Source organism: Vulpes vulpes, chromosome 1 (genome assembly GCF_048418805.1).
Source record: "Vulpes vulpes isolate BD-2025 chromosome 1, VulVul3, whole genome shotgun sequence".
Taxonomy (NCBI): domain Eukaryota; kingdom Metazoa; phylum Chordata; class Mammalia; order Carnivora; family Canidae; genus Vulpes; species Vulpes vulpes.
Window position 1 is genome coordinate 65,794,587 of NC_132780.1, and position 19,369 is coordinate 65,813,955.

Here is a 19,369-nt window from a genome sequence, read left to right on the forward strand (position 1 = left end):
CCGTGTCCTGGTGGCGCTTCGATCTGGCCAGGGCACAGGCCCGATACATGCAGATGAGCCACGAGGGATGCCTACAGTAATAAAAGTGAGCTCTAGGCCACTTAACAGTGAATCCGTTATTTTCCAATGTACACCACACTTGGGAGGTTTTTAAAGTGGTGATTTGGGACCAAACTGCTTATCATAGAATAAGAGTTGTTTAACAACAGATTTAACTTACTGAATGGTGTTTGAGAACAGTCTGTCCTCCTCGGTTATTCAAACTGTCTGTGAACGCTTGCTTACACCATTAGTGAATCTGGCCGACGCCTTCTCATGATGACCAGGCATCTAACCTCATTCCCTCTCTCCTCTGCAGAACCACCACTTGCAAAGTAGCAGAGGCCAAACCGATCTGGATTGTACCATACTAGTGTCTCGGACAGCACTCCCCTCTCGCCTGAGAGAGTTTATTTAAGATCGGATTTCTTCTCAAAGAACCGTAGATGCGGCAGTGTCGGGGGGGCCAGGCGTCTGCGTGCGCCCCCTGCACCAGGTGAGGCCAACACTGGGGGCTCCGCTGTTTGGCAAATGCCTTCATGTCTTGAAATGAAGATATGTATCATGCTCTTGCATTGGGAAGCAAGAAATCAGCTTGGACACTGCATTTTAGAAATTTAAAACTTCAAAAAAAAAAAATGTTAAAAAGCTGACCTATCTTTTTAACCATCGATGGGTGTGATTCTTCCTCCTAAATAGTTACATCCCAGCCAACCAGGGGAGGGAAACCTGTCCATTTTCTTGGATGAGGAATACCTGAGTGGATTAACTGTATCAGATCCGAGATGGTGTTATCTCCGGTGGCACGAAGTCACCGGCAGCCAGGAGGGGGTGGCCACCAGGTGAACGCCAGCCTCGAGCGATGCAGGTGCGCACAGCTGTGAGAGCAGCCCCTCGCTACGTCACTCGTAGGCTTTGAGACCCGTGTGCCTCCTTTCCTGGAGCAGAGGATTAGGTGAGACTCGAATATGGGCTCTCCAAGGGGAGGAGGGGGAAGGCGTGGAGTTGGCCCCAATGGCCTCGCCTCCGGGATGTGCGTGCGTGCAGCTTAGGCTTCTTCTGGTAGCAAGGGGCCTGCGTCACCAGCAGCAGCGCTCGGCGGATCGGCCTCTTCCTCGCCCCCCCAGCAGCTGCCGGTGTGGACCAGGGATCCAAGCCCTGCGGGGAGGCCACTTGGAGCCCCGGCCAGGGAAGGAGGCCGCGCAGAGCCCCAGAGACTCAAGACAATGCACCGTTGAAGGGGAGGGGGCACGTCCAAGCAGCTGTGAGGCTCTGGACAGGAGCAGATGTGGCTTCAAATCAAGTTCTCATAAATGTCCACCTGGAAGCACATGAAAGACGTGGTCTCTCTGCCTTCCTGCAGTTTGTAAACTCCATTTTTATGTACAGATTTGCATGCATAGACCTCTCCACTCACTCCTGGGCGCAGCCTGGCACCCAGGAAGCCCCTCCTCATGTTCTGTGGCTCAGCCAAGGAATAGCCTTAACACTCAGCTGTCGAAGTATTAATAAATGGAAAAAGTGCCCAACACCTCCCTGTATGTAACTTCAAATTTCCAGCTGACCTTTATGAGTCTTTCCTCTGCGTGCTAAAACCAAAAAAAAAAAAAAAAAAAAAGGAGGAAGAAGAAGAAGGCTTTGCTCCTTTAACTTGTCTTTATTTGTTCTTGTTTTATTGTGAATGAGTAATTCCCACAATTTTCCACCATGTCTCCTCCAGCTTTTCCTCGTCCTCTTAAAATGGAGAAAAAATATCAACTGAACTAAATAAATATCCCAATAAAAATCTCACAAAGAATTCAGCCAAGTGTAACACAATTAGGACCGTTTAGATCTTGCCTTGCACATGCCTCCTGCCACATCCAGCATCCCATCCGCTGTCCTCGTAAGCAACGGTACAAGCATCCTGCTTTTCACAAGTGTGCGATGTACCCCCTTGGCTTTTAGGAAACACCTGCATGAGAAGCTGTTTTCAGGGGCGCCTGGGTGGCTCCGTTGGTGAAGCATCTGCCTTCGGCTCAGGTCATGATCTCAGGGTCCTGGGATCGAGTCCCACACGGAGCTCTCTGCTCAGCAGAAGATCTGCTTCTCCCTTCCCTCTGCCCCTGTGCTCTCTCTCGCACTATCTCTGTCGGATAAAAAAATAAAATCTTAAAAAAAAAAGCCATTTTCACTAACGGAAGGTGACCTGGAGAGGGCAAGGTGAGAGAAAGGAGACACCTGCCCTGGTGCCCAGTGTTGGCCTGCAGCAGGCTCGCTAGCCAGCAGGGAGGCAGCGCACACCCAGCACGAGCTCCTGCCCCAGAGGCCACTGCAGCATCTCTACCTCCAGCCGCAGGTGCCAGGCTCTGTCTGGGCACCTCTGGGCTTTATCACACATATTTTGTGTGTCCGTTAGAAAACATGTCCTAAGGTATCAATCAGAAAAGCCAAAGGCAGGTGAGTTTTTGGGTCTGGGAACGCTCAAAAATATTTCCACATAAATTAATAGTAATAGCTTCCTTATACCATTTGGATTAACAGATTTCACTGGGACGCTCTTCTCTCTGGTAGCAGGCAAAGCTGAACTATATAAAGGCCTCATTTGCCACATGTCCCCATGTCCATCGGTGCCTTGTGGGTAATTCCCTGAAACCCATCTGTGAGATGGAACCAGCATCTTGGGATGTCCCTGCAGATGCCGTGTCCTGATGATTGCACGCTCTTGACCACCCACCCCCCTTGTCCTGAAATTCCTGCCTCACCAAGGCTTTAGGATGGAAAATACATGTGTGATTTTAACTGAATTTTTACTCATTGTATCCTCTCCTAAACCCGGATCTAAGGGCCCATTTCTTCATCACACATCCTACAAAATGCAATTTCCTTTTAAAGGTTTAGTATTCCTATTCACCTACAAATTTAATTTCATATTTAATCATCAAACTCACTGGTCAAAAAACAAAATAAAGAAGCTCAGGTCTCTCTCCCAAGCATTGCTACTCAGTCCCCTGCCACATCCAGAAATGCAAACCCAAACTTTGAGTGGAGTTGATGAGCATGAATCGTTCACAGTAGTGCCAGCAGACAGCTCTTTAAGGCAAAACACCGTGTTTCCAAGAATGTCTCTCACACACAGTGCTGGCATGCTCACTGCCCATCCCAGCCGGGCCTCTTAGCAGGCAGGTGGCGGGACGCCTGTCTGTGCAGCTGCTGAGCATGGATGGGGCTGGACAGATGAGCCACCATGGGCACAGAGCGCATGTGGTGACCCTGAGTGAGCCACGGATGCAGGCGTAGAGAGCTTTCATCTAAAATGAAAGCTTTGTTCCAGCTAAAACTTAGCAGATGCTTGTCTATGACTTCGGTATTTGGTACAAAAATCATAGAAGCTGAAGTTTTTAATGGGTGAAATATTGACCTCTTATATCATCTTTGGAAGACCCTTGAAGGCTGTGAGGCCCACTCTGGAAAAAGGGGGTAAATTGTGGAGTTCCCGGGGTCCTCAGTACCCGTACAGGTGCTAGGCTCACAGTCCAATTGCCTTTCTGGTCAATGGGGCACAAGCACATGGCACTGCATTCATTTCAGGCGCATGGAACAGCGAGATCCCACAGTCCTGCACGGCCCTCACGGCTCACCATGTAAGCACGTCACCATCTGTCCTGTAAACTGTTACAGGTTTACTGCCGACACTCACTATGCTGTACTTCTCATCCTCGTTGCTTATGTATTTGGTACTGGAAGTTGGTGCCTCTCCATCCTTTTATCTACTTTACCCACCCCCACTCACCTCTGCTCTGGTGACCAGACTCTTCTCTGCACTCAAGTCTGCTTTTCTGTTGGTCTCTTCTTTTCTTTGTCTTGTTTCTTCAATTCCACATATGAGTGAAATCATATGGTATTTGTCATTCTCTGTCTTTCTTATTTCACTCAGTATCATAAATATATAAAGAACTTATACAAGTCAACACCAGAGAAACAAATAATATGATTAAAAGTGGGCAAAGGACCTGAACAGACATTTTTCCAAAGAAGACATACAGACAGCCAACAGACACAAGGAAAGATGCTCGAGTTTTGGCGAGGATGCAGAGAAAGGGGAACCCTTGTGTACTGCTAGTGGGAATGCAAATGGGTGCAGCCCCTCAGGAGAAGAGTGTGGAGGGTCCTCAGAAAGTTAACAGAACTATGACCCAGCAATTGCACTACTAGGGATTTACTCAAACAAAATGAAAACACTAAAACACTAATTTGAAAAGATACCTGCACCCCTATTTTATTGCCACATTATCTACAATAGCCAAGACGTGGAAGCAGCCTGTGTTCATCCACAGACAAATAGGTGAAGAAGAGGTACGTGTGCATGTGTGCACTCAAACACACACACACACACACACACACACACACACACACACACACACAGTGGAATATTACCCAACCATAAAAAGGATGATGTCTTGTCATTTGTAACAAGTGTAGATCTAGAGGGTCTAATTACCTTTTGAAAAATATCTTGTGCTATGCACAGGACAAGGTAAGGATCATTTTATGCTACTTTAGAAAATCATAATTAAAAAAAATAGAGTAGGGCTAAAATATTGCTTGAGGGATGTCTGGGGGCTCAGTGGTTGAGCATCTGCCTTAGGCTCAGGGCGTGATCCCAGAGGCCCAGGATCGAGTCCTTCATTGGGTTCCCTGCATGCAGCCTGCTTCTCCCTGTGCCTGTGTCTCTGCCTCTCTCCCTGTCTCTCATGAATAAATAAATAAATTTTTAAAAAATCTTTAAAAAAATATTACTCGAAAAATGCAGGCAGGGTGCTTTTAAGGTCTCTAACGGAATCCGAGATTCCATTATACCTGCAATCACTGGGGACTTTAAGAAAGGAGATTTTTGTCTCTGTAGACTTGAAAAGACCCTGTATTGTGGCTTCCCCTGCTCTTGGAGGTCTTTGAAGGGAGGAACCCCCATCGCTGGCAGGTGCTACATCTCTGTTCGTCTCTGCTTTACCTGCATCTCGTCCCTGCAGCCGGTGCAGGCAAAACCTCTGGGGGTCTCAGGGGGCACGGGGTGGGTCTGTGCATCTCCTCATGCTCGTAGGAGCAGAAGGTATACCTTCTTCCATTACCGGGTGGCCAGGACTCAGGGGTCTAGCCAGAATAATGGATTCTATCCATCGGGCCATCCTCCCCCCACGTTACACCCCAGGTATCAGACACTCACGCCACACACCTTCCAATCAGCAAAACCACCTGCTGGGCTAATTCCACAATATCCCTCAGGACAGAGCAGCCAAGAGGCTTTGTGTATGAAAAGAAACATGGTCTAGTGTCCTTCATTGACAAGCTCTTTTCAGCATGGGAGTGCCTCCTGCGAGCTCCATGCCAGCTGGTGGGGTCCCGGACAGCTCGAGGCCACCTCTTGGAGGACATGAGGGTAAGCGACACCAGCACACAGTCCGTGTACCCCAGATGCCACGTGAACACGTACCGTGAACCCTGTCCAGCAGACAGGAGCCCAGGACAGCCTCCCTAAGGAGCTGAGTCCTGGCGGCCACACAAAAATGGGGAGACCCCAAGGGAATGGAAAAACCTGCAGCTCGCCACTGCTCTCCCACAGAGGTGAGAGGCCTTGGGAGGCCCAGAGTCACAGGCAGAGGCTGGACCTCGGGGGGCCCGAGGGGAACACGGGTAGGCTGGACCCCAGGGGCCCAAGGGGCACACGGGCAGGCTGGAGCTTAGAAGACCTGAGGGAGTCACGGGCAGGCCCAAGGGGGACACAGGCAGGCTGGACCCCAGGAGGCCCAAGGGGGGCACTGGCAGGCTGGAGCTTACCAGGACAGAGTGAACCACAGCAAACTTATAGACAGGAAAGGTAGTGCTTCAATGTCTTTGTTCAAAATTCCAACCATCCTGGGGATTTACCTCTGTCAGGACACATGGCAGGTCTTGTAGGGAAACTCATGGAATCAAAGAGCCCAAATCATGACCCCATTCTCAAAGGGGACCTGTTGGGGGGATGCTGATGCCCCCCACAGTAAGACGCTGGCTGTCATCTCGTGAGGGCTGAGCAGTGTCCTAACCACCCCATGGAGGGCGGGCAAGGCATCTGACAGCCAATGAACCCTCCAAACCAGGGGGCCGCTCATGAGACAGGTATCAGCTTGGCTTGGAAAGTAAAGGGCCCTCACTGGACAGAACTGAGAAAGCTGCTGAAGATGAAAACTGTACCTTCTAAGAAGAAAACGCTTCGGCCTAAGTGTGGCTTGAGTGTGTGCCCACCGGGCTGCCTCCTCCTCCCCACCACCAACAGTCTCTGTCCTGGACTCTCTTCAAGACCTACTTGTTTCTTTCCTAATAAGGATAACTATCTTCAAAAAATCAAAATGATGAAGTGGTCATGAACGGTACCAAGCTATACCAATTATACGGTTTGCAAAAAGTGGCTTGTGTGCCTGGAGACTCTGGTTTTTATTTAAGGGATGGGAGAGGAGGGGCACCTCGGCAGGGACAGCCGAATAATCCTCCTCCCGCAGGGACCGAGGGGCAGACTCTCCAGCTGGGGTCGTGCCTCCTCACCACGTGTTCCCTGGCCCACCGGACCTCACCTCTGACAGCCCGACCAGCCCACAAGACGCCACTCGTGTTTCTCAACTGGATGAGCAGCCGCTCCCATGAGCCGACGACCATTCCCACCCTTACATCAAGAACCAGGTCTCGTATTTAACGGGTTGGGTCTAACCATGTAAAGAGCCTCCCGGCAAGGACACCACCAACAGGAGGAAACAGGATTGTCTCCTGTCATAGCACCTTTTACTAACAAACCGAAAAGCTATTCTGGATGTTAATAAATGGACTGGATGTCACAATGCAAAACTCACAGAGCTTGACTTGGAAGTAATGCAGTTTTGTATTGTCCAAAAAGAAAACGTCAAGAGTGTTGGACCCCTAGCAAAAAATGGACTGTTTGACGTTCATGCAACAGATTAAGACCAGCTACAAACGGCAAACATTCACGGAGGGCTCTCCGTGCACCACGCACCTGTTAGATTCATTACTTCCTGTGAAGAAAAATCTCATCCACCAGTGTTAAAGTCTGACTTCAGAGGGAAGAGACTCCACCAGATGACGGAGGGAGAGAACTCCCGTCTGGTCCAAGAACATCAGGGAGCAATTCGGCTTCGCACTGAGCTCCTTCTCAGGGTAAGACATCATGTATACAAACGGTGCTCAACTAGGAATTCGTGTGGTGCTTGTGGTTGCACCTACATGACCTCTCCTTCCCTCTCTCCCCATCCCAAGAGGCAGGAAGGAGAATGGTCCATGAAACACAGAGCACGTCGACCACACAGAGTCACAAAAATCACATCTCCCATAGACCCTGTGAGCCTGCATCGAAAGGACGTCACAGGAGATCGGGAGCTGGGAGATGGCCCCTCTTGTGAACACCCCAGAAACACCGAAGGCGACGGGTAGAGTCGTCTTCAGGTAGGAGAGTTGCCTTCATCCTGCTCTTCCTCTTCCTCTGTCTTAGCTACTTTCATTCCCAGTGTTGCTGAACGATAGAGACGTGTCTGAGTGAAACCCTAGTCATTTCTATCTTTGTTCATAAAAAGGAAAATGTCTTAGAATTTAAAACCCTCTTTATCGAGACTAATGCAAATAGAGCAAGAGCCACACTTCTCCAAGCGGAATTTATCCGAACTTGGTGTAAGACCAAGATCAAACATGTGCTCTGAGCTAAGGACGTTAGAGAATGATTTTCACGGTCTCTGGGGCATTGGCTAAAAACACACACAATCTGGAGATATTTAAAAGAAAAAGAAAGAGAGAGAGAGAGGGAACCAAAATGAAATAGTGACTAGCTTTGAAGCATCTTACGGATGCCATCAAATTCACCCCATGATGTCAGAGCTCTGTCTCTAAACTCCTTGATCTCACGAGATGAACCAATTGTGGGAACCTTGCTGGCCGGGCCCCCACGCTCGATGCCGCCACTCTTAATCCCATGTAAATTCCTGGAGGGACGTGGGGTCCACCAGAGGCTTTAGGTTTAACTGTTGAAATAATCATTTTTGGTGTATCATAAACACTTATGTGCTTTTTTGATGAAAGACAACATCCATAAAATATTTTCTTGTGAACGTACTTTTAATAATTATAAGATTAAACTCGCTGCCTCTGTTTAATTTGGAATACTTCTTTGTAATTAAACTCACTTGATACAAAGACTGAGCTCATGTTTTGTTAAAACCTGGACTTCGGCTCCTTGAACTATTGATTCAATCCAAAAGGAATGCCAGAAAATGACATTTGAATTACTGCTTTCTTTTAGGTAAAGGAATTAAAGGATCCTTTTGGTTTAGAAGATCTGATTTTAGGGGGCATAGTTTGCTTCTCTGAAATGCTGGCTTTTAGGCTTGGCAGCTCCAGGGTAGCGGCCACAGGTGACACGACCTGCGTGTGCCGTGAGCGTGCTCCCTGGGGCGCCCGCGCGTCTGCTGAGCTCAGGGCCCTGGGAGGAGGCTCACTGGTCGACCGCTTGAAGGCCCTTGGCCACAGGGAACAGAGCGGGAGACATTCTTTCTCATCCTAGACCTGCAAACAAGCTCGGAGCTGTGGTGGATGCGCTTCAAGCAATCCTTCCCTTCTACTCACCTTGGAGCTGGCGGCCCTTGTATAGATCCCTGGTTTTGGTTGGGTGAGCCCTGGCTGTGTTGTCACATTTCGGCTGTTCGTACCTACGAGGAGGGCAAGAAAGGAAACGGGGTGACGCCTGGAAGAAGATGCCTTCTTCCGTTTATCAGGTGCTCCTGCAATGGTGCCCGCCCTCAGCCCACAGTGTATCAGCTGCAGCGACCTCTTCAGACTTGTGACCTTTTATGACCTTTGTGACAATTTACTATGGTAAGCTTATTCTTCACGGTCAGTAGGAAGGGGCACCCCGCGTAAGGCTCTGCCCGTCCATCACTAGTGGCCACCGAGCACCACCACGTCCTCGCCTCCAGGATCCGACGTGGCCCAGAGGAGGAGGGCGGGGGAGAGGAGGGCCAAGTGCCCCTGGGTAAGGGAGGCCAGCGGGTGTGGCCCGGAAAGATGTCTCAGAAGGAACCTCAGAAGTTTAGATTTACCTGTTACTGAAAGACCAACTAAATCTTATTCTGATTTATGAAGCTACAAAACGTTGTCCCTGTGTTAAAGGAAGGAAGGAAGGAAGGAAGGAAGGAAGGAAGGAAGGAAGGAAGGAGAAAAGAGAGGAAGGAAAGAAGGAAGAAGGAGGAAAGAAGGAAGGGAGGCAGGGAGGAAGGAAGGAAGAAGGGAGGGAGGGAGGGAGGGAGGGAGGGAGGGAGGGAGGGAGGGAGGGAGGGGAAAGTGCTACATGCCGCCACACATCAAGTGAACAGACAGTGAAGTCTGACAGGTGTGTCCTGACATCCAAGCACAAGGTGTGGGTGCCGTTCCCCCATGAGAGCTGATGGGACCCAGGGCACCTGTCCCTGACGGGCTTCAGATGCAGGCCGAGGGGAACAGCTGGTGCGGGTACTCAGCGGCAATTCAGGAATGCCTGTGGTCTGGGCACTGGGTACCACAGACGGAGGGACCTGGATCCCAGGGAGAACCACCCCCGCGCAGTGGGGACACTGCTTCTCCCAGCCCCTCACGTTGTCTGACAGCAGGGACAATGTGCACCAGAGGGAGGGGCGAGGTGGAACGTTCCGGACTGAAGGCCGGCTGGTTTCCAGAAGTGAACAAGGTTCTGTTGGCTCCTCGCCTTGCATTGTAACCCCACCCCCTTCCCTCCTCACTTCCTAAGAGAGGGACGGGAGCTCACATTTACTTCATAGGGATCATTTCCAATTCTTATTTTTCCTTATGTTTTGTCTTCCTACCATAGGAAACAAGAGGACAAGAACTGTCTCCCCGAGGGACACACTGGAAGTGTCCTTCCCTGGTGACCAGTCCCTGCACAGCCTACCTGGAGCAGCTGAGATGCAGCTGAGACGTCGAGCCCCCCCACCCTGAGTGGCCTCTTTGATGCCAGAGAACCTAACATGCACTCCCACAAACCTAACGCATCTTTCTGAAATGATGTTTTTGAAATTAGAGTCCCTGACACTCCAGCAAGTAGTTAAGCCATCACGTTCTCACCAATAGGCATCAACTCATGTTCTTTTGAAACGTGGTGGGATTCAGTGCAGACTGAAACAGTGCAGAGGAAGCAGAGTCATGGGCACGTGAGCAGGGCTGCGGGGACCCACTCCCCAACCGGGAGTTGGAGGGAGGTCACCCCGTGACCCTCTCCTGCCTGGGGCTGGGACAGGTAGATGGGAGCCCAACATGCACCAAAGGAAATGTGTGACGCAGCCAGCTCACCGAGGGACCACTCCTGTTCTCACCTACACGTGCTTTCACCACTGAGGTCTTCATCTCAGGCTCTGGGTCAGTGTCCCTGGGGTTGGAAGAGGTTGGAACTTGTACCGTGAAATGGGAGCTGTGAAAGGACCAGCAGGTGTCCCAGCTCCTGATGGATGAGGACAGGACTCCTGGGAGAAACCCAAGAGCCGGGCCATTCCCGGGGACACCCCGTTTGCAGAAATATCAGAGGGGGTGGCTCAGGGAAGCCACGGGCTGCTCCACTGGGTTAGACGCTGAACTGGTAACACGAACTCCGTGTGGAGCCACCCAAGGGCTAGGAGTCCATGCCCCGTCCTTCTCGTGGGTGATGAGAGCGGGTCCTTTCTAATCCTTGCTGTGAATTTTTACCTTTGCAGCAACCTGAACACGAGTTACACTGGTCATTCCGGGTTTGTTCCAAATTTGACCTGGGGATGCCTTAAGAATCCCAGCACTATGCTGATATAAAAATGCATATTTAAATGACAGCATTCTGTCTCTAATTTTAAAGAATACTGGGGAATGCCTTACCTTGCAGAAATGGCCATCTCAAGAAGTAGGATTAATGCCAATAAAAAAAATCCAAACTCAGTGTCAATATCCATCACATTCTTTTCAATAGTGTTGAACTTATTTGTATGAAAAGAATGAATATCTCTTGACTGCCTGTGTGCCCATCAGTACCAGGCTTCCGGCCAGGGAGAAATGGGGTTTCGTGCTCACGTAGCCACATGCATCCCGCCGAGAGAGACAGGCTCTGGCGTCAGGGGACCTGGGCAGCCCTAGTGGGAGGTGAGAGCAGTTGGAAGTGGAAGTCTAATGGCAGATGGTGAACCTTCACCAGCCATCACGAACGTGAAATGGAAATCGCTCCATTCTGGGAGATAATGTAGCTGCCATCAGCCTGTTCCATGCTTGATCTGCTAGCCCACATCAGCTCTCGTCCTGCTAAACGGTAGCCGGGCTGGAACCTGCCCCTCTCCGACTGGATCCTACTTGACCATGCAGGTGCCTGGGCTCCAGCCCGAAGGGAATCTGCACACTGTGGCCAACATGTCAACTTTGACACAAAAAAGCGAGAGAATCAAGATGGACTTGTGCATCTGGTCCAACTGATGATTCTACAGATGATCGTGACAGCTAACAGCTCCATGTTAGAAGGAAGCTGCCGTGTCATCGGCGAAGAGGAAGAGTTTGACTTCTTCTTTGCCAATTTGAATGCCTTTAATGTCTTTTTGTTGTCTGATTGCTGAGGCTAGGACTTCCAGTACTATGTTGAATAGCAGTGGTGAGAGTGGACATCCCTGTCTTGTTCTTGACCTTACCCCAAAGATACAGATGCAATGAAATGCCGGGACACCTGCACCCCGATGTTTCTAGCAGCAATGGCCACAATAGCCAAACTGTGGAAGGAGCCTCGGTGTCCATCGAAAGATGAATGGATAAAGAAGATGTGGTTTATGTATACAATGGAATATTCCTCAGCCATTAGAAACGACAAATACCCACCATTTGCTTCAACGTGGATGGAACTGGAGGGTATTATGCTGAGTGAAGTAAGTCAATCGGAGAAGGACAAACACTATATGTTCTCATTCATTTGTGGAATATAAATAATAGTGAAAGGGAATATAAGGGAAGGGAGAAGAAATGTGTGGGAAATATCAGGAAGGGAGACAGAACATAAAGACTCCTAACTCTGGGAAACGAACTAGGGGTGGTGGAAGGGGAGGAGGGTGGGGGGTGGGGGTGAATGGGTGACGGGCACTGAGGGGGGCACTTGACGGGGATGAGCACTGGGTGTTATTCTGTATGTTGGCAAAGTGAACACCAATAAAAAATAAATTTATTATTAAAAAAAAGAAAAGAAGAAGGAAGCTGCCGTTGACCCTGGCAGGCAAACAGTGTACGTTTGTCATCCTCAGCACAGCCCACAGCAAAGTCTGTGCGTTTTAATGATCTTGCCTGGCAACAAGAGCAAAAGGGAACTGGCTGATAATGACAACGTGCTTTATATTTATGGCTTCTTTCTGTGTTGGATTTTTAAATTGTTCTTTCCCATCAGTGAATATAAATAGGATAATTGGGGGAAAAAACCTGAACCATCTCTCCAAATATAAAGCAAAACTATAAAGTATCTCCCTGGAAGAACTGCTTATCTCAGAAAAGTATAAGAAAGTAGGAATAATGCAACAGAGGGTATTTAAACAGAGAACCAATGTAGGTGTGGGCTGGTGAAGCTGGCCAGCAGCTTATCAGATATCCCTGAATGTTTCTAATTTTGACTGATTTCCCAATATCCATGCCTCCCAAAAGATCAATTTAAACCAATTCCATTTATCTTGCCAGTACTGGGTTTAGCCATGGTCATATGATCCAGTTCTGCCCAATAATCCACATATTAAATTTGCTAGGGGACTTATAGGGAAGGTCATTTGGCTTCCTAAGACAGAGAGAGATGGGCTGTGTATTCTCTGAGCACTGTGGTGTCTGGATGAGATGCCTGGATCTCTGCAGCCATCCTGCGACCATGAGAAGAGTCTGTACAAGGGCAAAGACAGCTGTGTCCCTGATGACATCACCAAACCACAGTGTCAACTGAAATGAGCTTTCTTGTTCTCTGTAATTCTTACCCAAGGTAACATAGTCCCTTGTTTATGTGTACTTGTCAGATTTGCCACTATCAGAAGTGAAAAAGTTCCTAATTGATACACCCTACCTTTGAGCCAAAATAACGGTCTTCTGGCTCAGGGACCTCCCCTGTGTGGGGCAGCACTCACTGCCTCTGTCTGGGCTGTGCTCCCACAGACGTCCATCAGCTTGCCCCCACCTGCATCCCCACCTGAGCATCTTCAGGACTCGACTCCAATGTCAGCTTTCTGTAGAATGCAAGTTGGGCCTCCCCAGCACTCCTTCTCCCTATTCTGGTTTGTTTTCCTCCACAGCACTTGTCGTTCACCAGCATAATTACTTACATTTGGCACATCTACTGATGTGCTTTGCCCATAGTCTGTTTCCTTCCATTGGACCATAAGCTCCAGGGAAGCATGGATTTTTGTCCATTTTGTTGCCTGTACATCTCCAACCCCCAGAACAGTGTGCACAACAGTGAGGGGACAGAGGTGGGGACAGCCCTGTCCCAGGCCTGATTTCAAGAGATGGGAACCACGATGGCCCTTCCTCCATGAGCAGTAGGCCTGGCCTGAGCATGACAGTGTGGCTGACTCAAGGGAGGCAGGCCGCCTGAGGGTCTGTGGGGAAGGCTGTCCTTGCTGTCAGAAGGAAGCACCAGCTATGGTGAATGATGCTTCTAGAAACACTGTCAGGGATGAGTTACAGAGCCAGCCGGTAGGTCGGAGATGGCAGACCAGGGAGAAGCAAAACATGGCTTATTAAAGTATGTCCTCGAACTGCTGAGATAATCTGAACCTCCCTTCGCCTTTGAGGTGTGCAAGTTTTAAGTTTTGAGGCTGGCAGGATGTGAGGACTTCCCTTTTGCTGCATTGGGAAGTGGTGCCACTTGCTCCTTCCTTGACATTCCCCAAGCAGGAGAGAAGCCCCTGAGGCATGAGACCTGCTATGTTGGTCAACACTCTTTCCTCAATCCCTAGAATAATAAGGGATTGTCATCATTGGAAGGATGGATGGAAGGATGGATGGACAGACGGACAGATGGACGGATGGATGGATGGATGGAAGGAAGGGCAGATGGAAGGATGAACGTATGAATAGATGAAAGGATGCATGGGTGGAAGGATAGATGGATGGATGGAAGGATGGATGATGGATGGACAGATGGATGAATGGATGGACAGATGGACAGATGGATGGATAGATATAAGGACGGATGGATGCATGCATGCATGCATGCATGCATGGATTGATGAATGGAAGGATGGATGGAAAGAAGGATGGACAGATGGACATAAGGATGGATGGATGAATGGATGGATAGACAGATGGCTGGGTGGATGGACAGATGAACGGATGGACAGAAGGGTAGATGGATGAATGGATGGACAGAAGGATGGATCGATCGATGGACAGAGATGGAAGGATGGATGGATGAATGGATGGAAGGATGGATGGACAGATGGACAGATGGATGGATGAATAGATGGGACAAAATGCAGCAGTAGTCTAAGGGGTCTTCCTAACTGGGTTTAATCTAATATTGTTTCTTGAAATTCAAAGCTCTAAGAGTGAGTTATTCTCTCCTGTAGGCAGATTTCAAGAAGATGAGAACGTGATGCTCTTCTTCCTGGGGCTTGTGAAGACAGTGTAAAGTCTGGGCAGAAAGAAATCAGGACAGATGGGAAGGAAGAGGGGTTACTGTGTTTCTTGTCTGGTTGTAATAAAAATGTATACAGGTTCTTTAGGGATAACATCATAAACACTGATCTCCTCATTTAAGGGCCAGTTTGAGGAGTTCTGGTTTTGACAGCCTGGGGTTTTTTGTCAGCTAGTTTGAAGAAAGCATCTGCCAGCAACACCTGGAGGTGCAGCCGAGGGGCCAGCAGGGCAGGAACCAAGCTCCCTTCTGGGGAACAAATGCTCAACCTAAATACATAGTAAGCAAGGCAGGGTTTTAAAGGTAGAAATACTGCTTCCTAAGAAAGATTTCTTAGAAAACAATACTCCCTATACATATGTGCACAGGAACCTAAACACATTTCTCACACCAAAATCTTTTTTTTTTAATTTCCCTGGTTGATTTATTTTTTATATAAATTAATTTTTATTGGTGTTCAATTTACCAACATACAGAATAACACCCAGTGCTCATCCCGTCAAGTGTCCCCCTCAGTGCCCATCACCCATTCACCCCCACCCCCCGCCCTCCTCCCCTTCCACCACCCCTAGTTCGTTTCCCAGAGTTAGGAGTCTTTATGTTCTGTCTCCCTTTCTGATATTTCCCACACATTTCTTCTCCCTTCCCTTCTATTCCCTTTCACTATTATTTATATTCCCCAAATGAATGAGAACATACACTGTTTGTCTGTTTGTCTCACACCAAAATCTTAAAAAGATTTATGTTCTCTTCAAGCCGTGCAGAGCACCCTTGTGTGAAATGATCTCCATTAGCATCCCTGCAGACGCCGAGACTCCGTCTCTGGACTGATACCCTCGTCTGGAGTCTACTCTGTGCCGTGCATTGCACAGAAGGCAGGCCAACCCTCCACGGGGGCACGCCAGCCACCAAGGACCAGCTGTAATCCCACTGTGTCATTCCAATCTCAAAGCAGGGACCCCGAGGAGCCTGGTTTTATTGAATGAGCCAGATGGGGGACCAGGTGTGGGTGGACTTCATGTTGACAAGACATTTATTCGCTGGTTACCTGGATGGACTTCGCTGCCTGGAACCTACTGTTTAGAGGAGTGTTTCCTCCTCTAAAAGTCTCACACTTGAAAAATTGGGGGAAATAATTTAGGAAGTGTCAAAATGCTCATGCGTAGGTGCTAGAGATGAAACCAGGGGTTAAATTTGATAACTTTTAAGAGATAATATTTTTGTACATTTGCAAATCATTTTTATATCAATCTATGAAAATTCAAGGATCAATTCATATAACAAAGTACTGCAAAGACATCTTCATTAAGGTTTTATAAATTCCATGAGTGGTTCAGGTGTGATTATGTAGCTGTGTGCTTTGCCCAAACTCACACAAAATAGGAGTGGATACATTTTTTGTATTTCAGACCTTGCACAGCGATTGTTGCTCTTGCCTCTAGCACACCATCTTTATTTTTATGCTGTAGAAAGCCAATTTTGGCGATCGGTTCTTTCAGCTTGTGAAATGCTTGGCTCCCTTTGCTAAAACCAGAAGCATAAGGAGGCTGCAGTTGATATGGGCACCTTCTGAGCACCCACCATGCGGGGTTCAGAGCCAGTGGTCACGTGCCAGCCTGTATGAATCATGACAGGAGCAAACACTGCCTAAAGACATCAGCCTGCACCTCTCCTACAGGCACTCACACAGGCAGCTCCTGGTGGCCATCAGAGAGACAGTTTCCTCCAGCTTCCAACGGCCAGAGCCTGCAGGGTGTAGGCATCCCGGCACGGGGACGTGAGCGTGTGGCCAGCACTGTCCAGCAGCACGGTGAGGTCTGAGGGCTGAGCCTCCACGTTAGTGGCACCCCCAGGGGTCCAGCCTTCCCCATCCCCTGCCCTGCACCTCCCTTGGCCCACAGGAACAGCCTTACCTGGTGGATGTGCCAGGGATGGGACGTCCAGTGTCCACCAGGACACACCAGCAGTAGCCAGTGGAGGGGTGGCACTGCACCGGTTTGTAGAGGCCTCCATGGGCACACTCGGGGATCACCACGTTGTCATTCTTGGGCTGCCTGGCCTCTTCCAGGGCTGACTGCTGCTCCTGGTCACACGAGGACACTAGAGGGAGGAAATATGGGAGGTGTGAGCATGCAGCACATAGGCAGTCACACGCAGAGGCCCTGAGGGTGTGACCAGAAAGCAGTGGGACATGTGGAAAGGAGGGCAAAGCGATAGGGAGGGCATCACGGCTCGGTGGGCCCGAGCTACCCATGCGGTCACTCCTGTTAAACGCAGTCGGGACAACCACATCAGCCTCATCGGGGTTTCAGTCTCGGTTGTGAGCAAAGAGGCCATTGGTAAACATCCTCAAGCGTTCTTTGGCAATCAGTGCAAGACCTGGAATCATTTTCCACTTCTTTCAGTTTCGTCACCAACTTTTATTTAAGATGATGCTGAAGCATGGGGAGTGACAGCCTATGTGCCTGGCTTGTTTCTGAGCACAGCGGGACCCCATCTCAGCAGATAGTGAGCCCAGGGCCCTGTGGCCGAAACAGCCACAAGGTGTGTATGTCGCCCCCAGTGACAGAGGTGAGGATGCTGTGAACGCTCGAAATGACAGTGGAGACACGTGGTATTAACAGTGAGAGAGACACAATCTAACAGCATTAGCATCTAACACTTGTGTCACACAACAGCTGCTATTTAGAGCTTTCCACCTGCTAGAACTGCCCTCATTCATTTCATGGATTTTCTCATTTAACCACTTGGTAGATGAGAAGACAGAGGAACACACTAGTCATGTGGGGAAGACCCCGCAGTTAGGAGGGGCTGACCCAGAACTCAGAAGCACAGGGTCTGCTGCTCCACCGGCCTGCACCCCTGCCTCCGGGGAGATGGAAGTCTCACACCATCTGTGCAACAGTGATTTAAATAAGCCATCTGGAAAACACTATGGAGGGTCCTCAAAAAGTTAAATATAGAGCTACCCTACAACCCAGGAATTGCACTTCTAGCTATTAACCCGAAGAACATGAAATCACTAATTCAAGGAGACTTGTGCCCCGACGTTTACAGCAGCACTGTCTATAATAGCAAACTATGGAGACAGCCTAAGTGTCCATCGACGGATGAATGGATAAAGAAGATGTGGTCCATATATACAGTCGAATATTATTCAGCCATAAAAAAGAATGAAATCTTTTTGCTCCATTTGCAATGATGTGGATGGAAGTAGAGGGTATTATGCTAAATGAAATCAGTCAGAAAAAGACAAATATATGATCAAAGTCACGTGTAGAGTTTAAGAAACAAAATAAATGAACAAAGGGGGGAAAAGAGAGAGAGAGGCAAACCAAGAAACAGACTCTCAGCTACAGAGAACACACTGCTGGTCACCAGAGCAGAGTGGGAGGGGGTGGGGGAAACAGGTGATGGGGATGAAGGAAAGCACCTGTCGTGATGAGCAGTGGGTGATGTAGGAAGTGTTGAGTCACTATATTGTACACCTGGCACTGATACAACACCATATGTTAACCAACTGGAATATAAATTAATATTTGGAGAAAAAAAAAGACAGGTCTAAAAGTAAGCCCGTCTCATGGCGTAATTACACTCCAGCATCACAACAAAGTGAGTCTTGTCTACTCAGTGGTCCTCAGACGACACTGAATTTGAGTTAAATAGAGTAAAACATGGAAAACACTTTATCCTTCACTACAAAGTCACACATAATTTAAAATATACTATAGAAATACTCAGCACAAAAATTCCTCTTCTGGATCCTCCAGCCTAAATATACTTCAATGAACATTAACACTGACAAGTTAAATCTCTGTCCTCACGCATTTTAAGGAGGAGCCACAGAGACTGGAGCCTGTGTTCACGGTCACACCCTGAGCTGTCGTGCGGCATCTAGAAATGACATTCTTTTGCTTTCACATTTCTCCTTAGAAAGCAAAAGAAAAAAAAATGCACTGAGCAAATATATTTGATATAAAAATCTCTATAGTACTTTTCTGCTTATAAAGTGATTTTCCATATTACAACATACAGGGATTTTATGACTGTAAATGTGACATCAAACAGGTGGAAACCACCGAGAAGCTGGGAAGAGTGTGCTCCCACACCAGAAGGCTGCAGGCAGAGCCGCACTGCTGCGGAGGACCCACACCTGTGTCACGCCCGCCACAAGGACGAAAGTTAGACATGCAAAGTGTGACATACAGACCATACAGGCCATGTTTCATAAATGTTAGCTATTATTTCCACTATTTTCCCAATGCTAAAAGAATGCCTGGCATATAACAGACACTCATAAATTTCTTTTTAGATAATAAACCACGGTTATGATATGAACAGAAAACTATCTAGATTTTAGCTTCTCTGGCCACTCCATCTACTGCATGAGGGTAACATCTATGGGATTTTGTGATTGGTCTCTTACTGACATTACCAGGTGCTATTAAATGTTTTTAAAACCACATGCAGGGATTCCTGAGTGGCTCAGTGGTTCCAGGAGTTCCAAAATCGAGTCCCACATCGGGCTCCCTGCACGGAGCCTGCTTCTCCCTCTGCCTATGTCTCTGCCTCTCTCTGTGTCTCTCATGAATAAATAAATAAAATCTTAAAAAAAAAAAAAAAACAGCTGCCACGTGATTGCATTAGAATACTGTTAAAAAAATA

The 19,369-nt window shown here is 48.5% G+C and overlaps 1 protein-coding gene across 3 annotated transcripts in view; it reads right to left on the reverse strand.

Moving 5' to 3' along the window:
- Positions 1–19,369, reverse strand: part of SMOC2 (SPARC related modular calcium binding 2) — a 160,911-nt gene that overhangs the window by 29,800 nt on the left and 111,742 nt on the right. For all 3 annotated transcript variants that reach the window (XM_072765897.1, XM_072765889.1, XM_072765909.1), the window contains exons 8-9: positions 16,618–16,804; positions 8,677–8,759 (exon numbers count right to left, since the gene is read on the reverse strand). In XM_072765897.1, the coding sequence (XP_072621998.1) occupies positions 8,677–8,759; positions 16,618–16,804 (270 nt within the window). The remainder of the gene's footprint in view (positions 1–8,676; positions 8,760–16,617; positions 16,805–19,369) is intronic.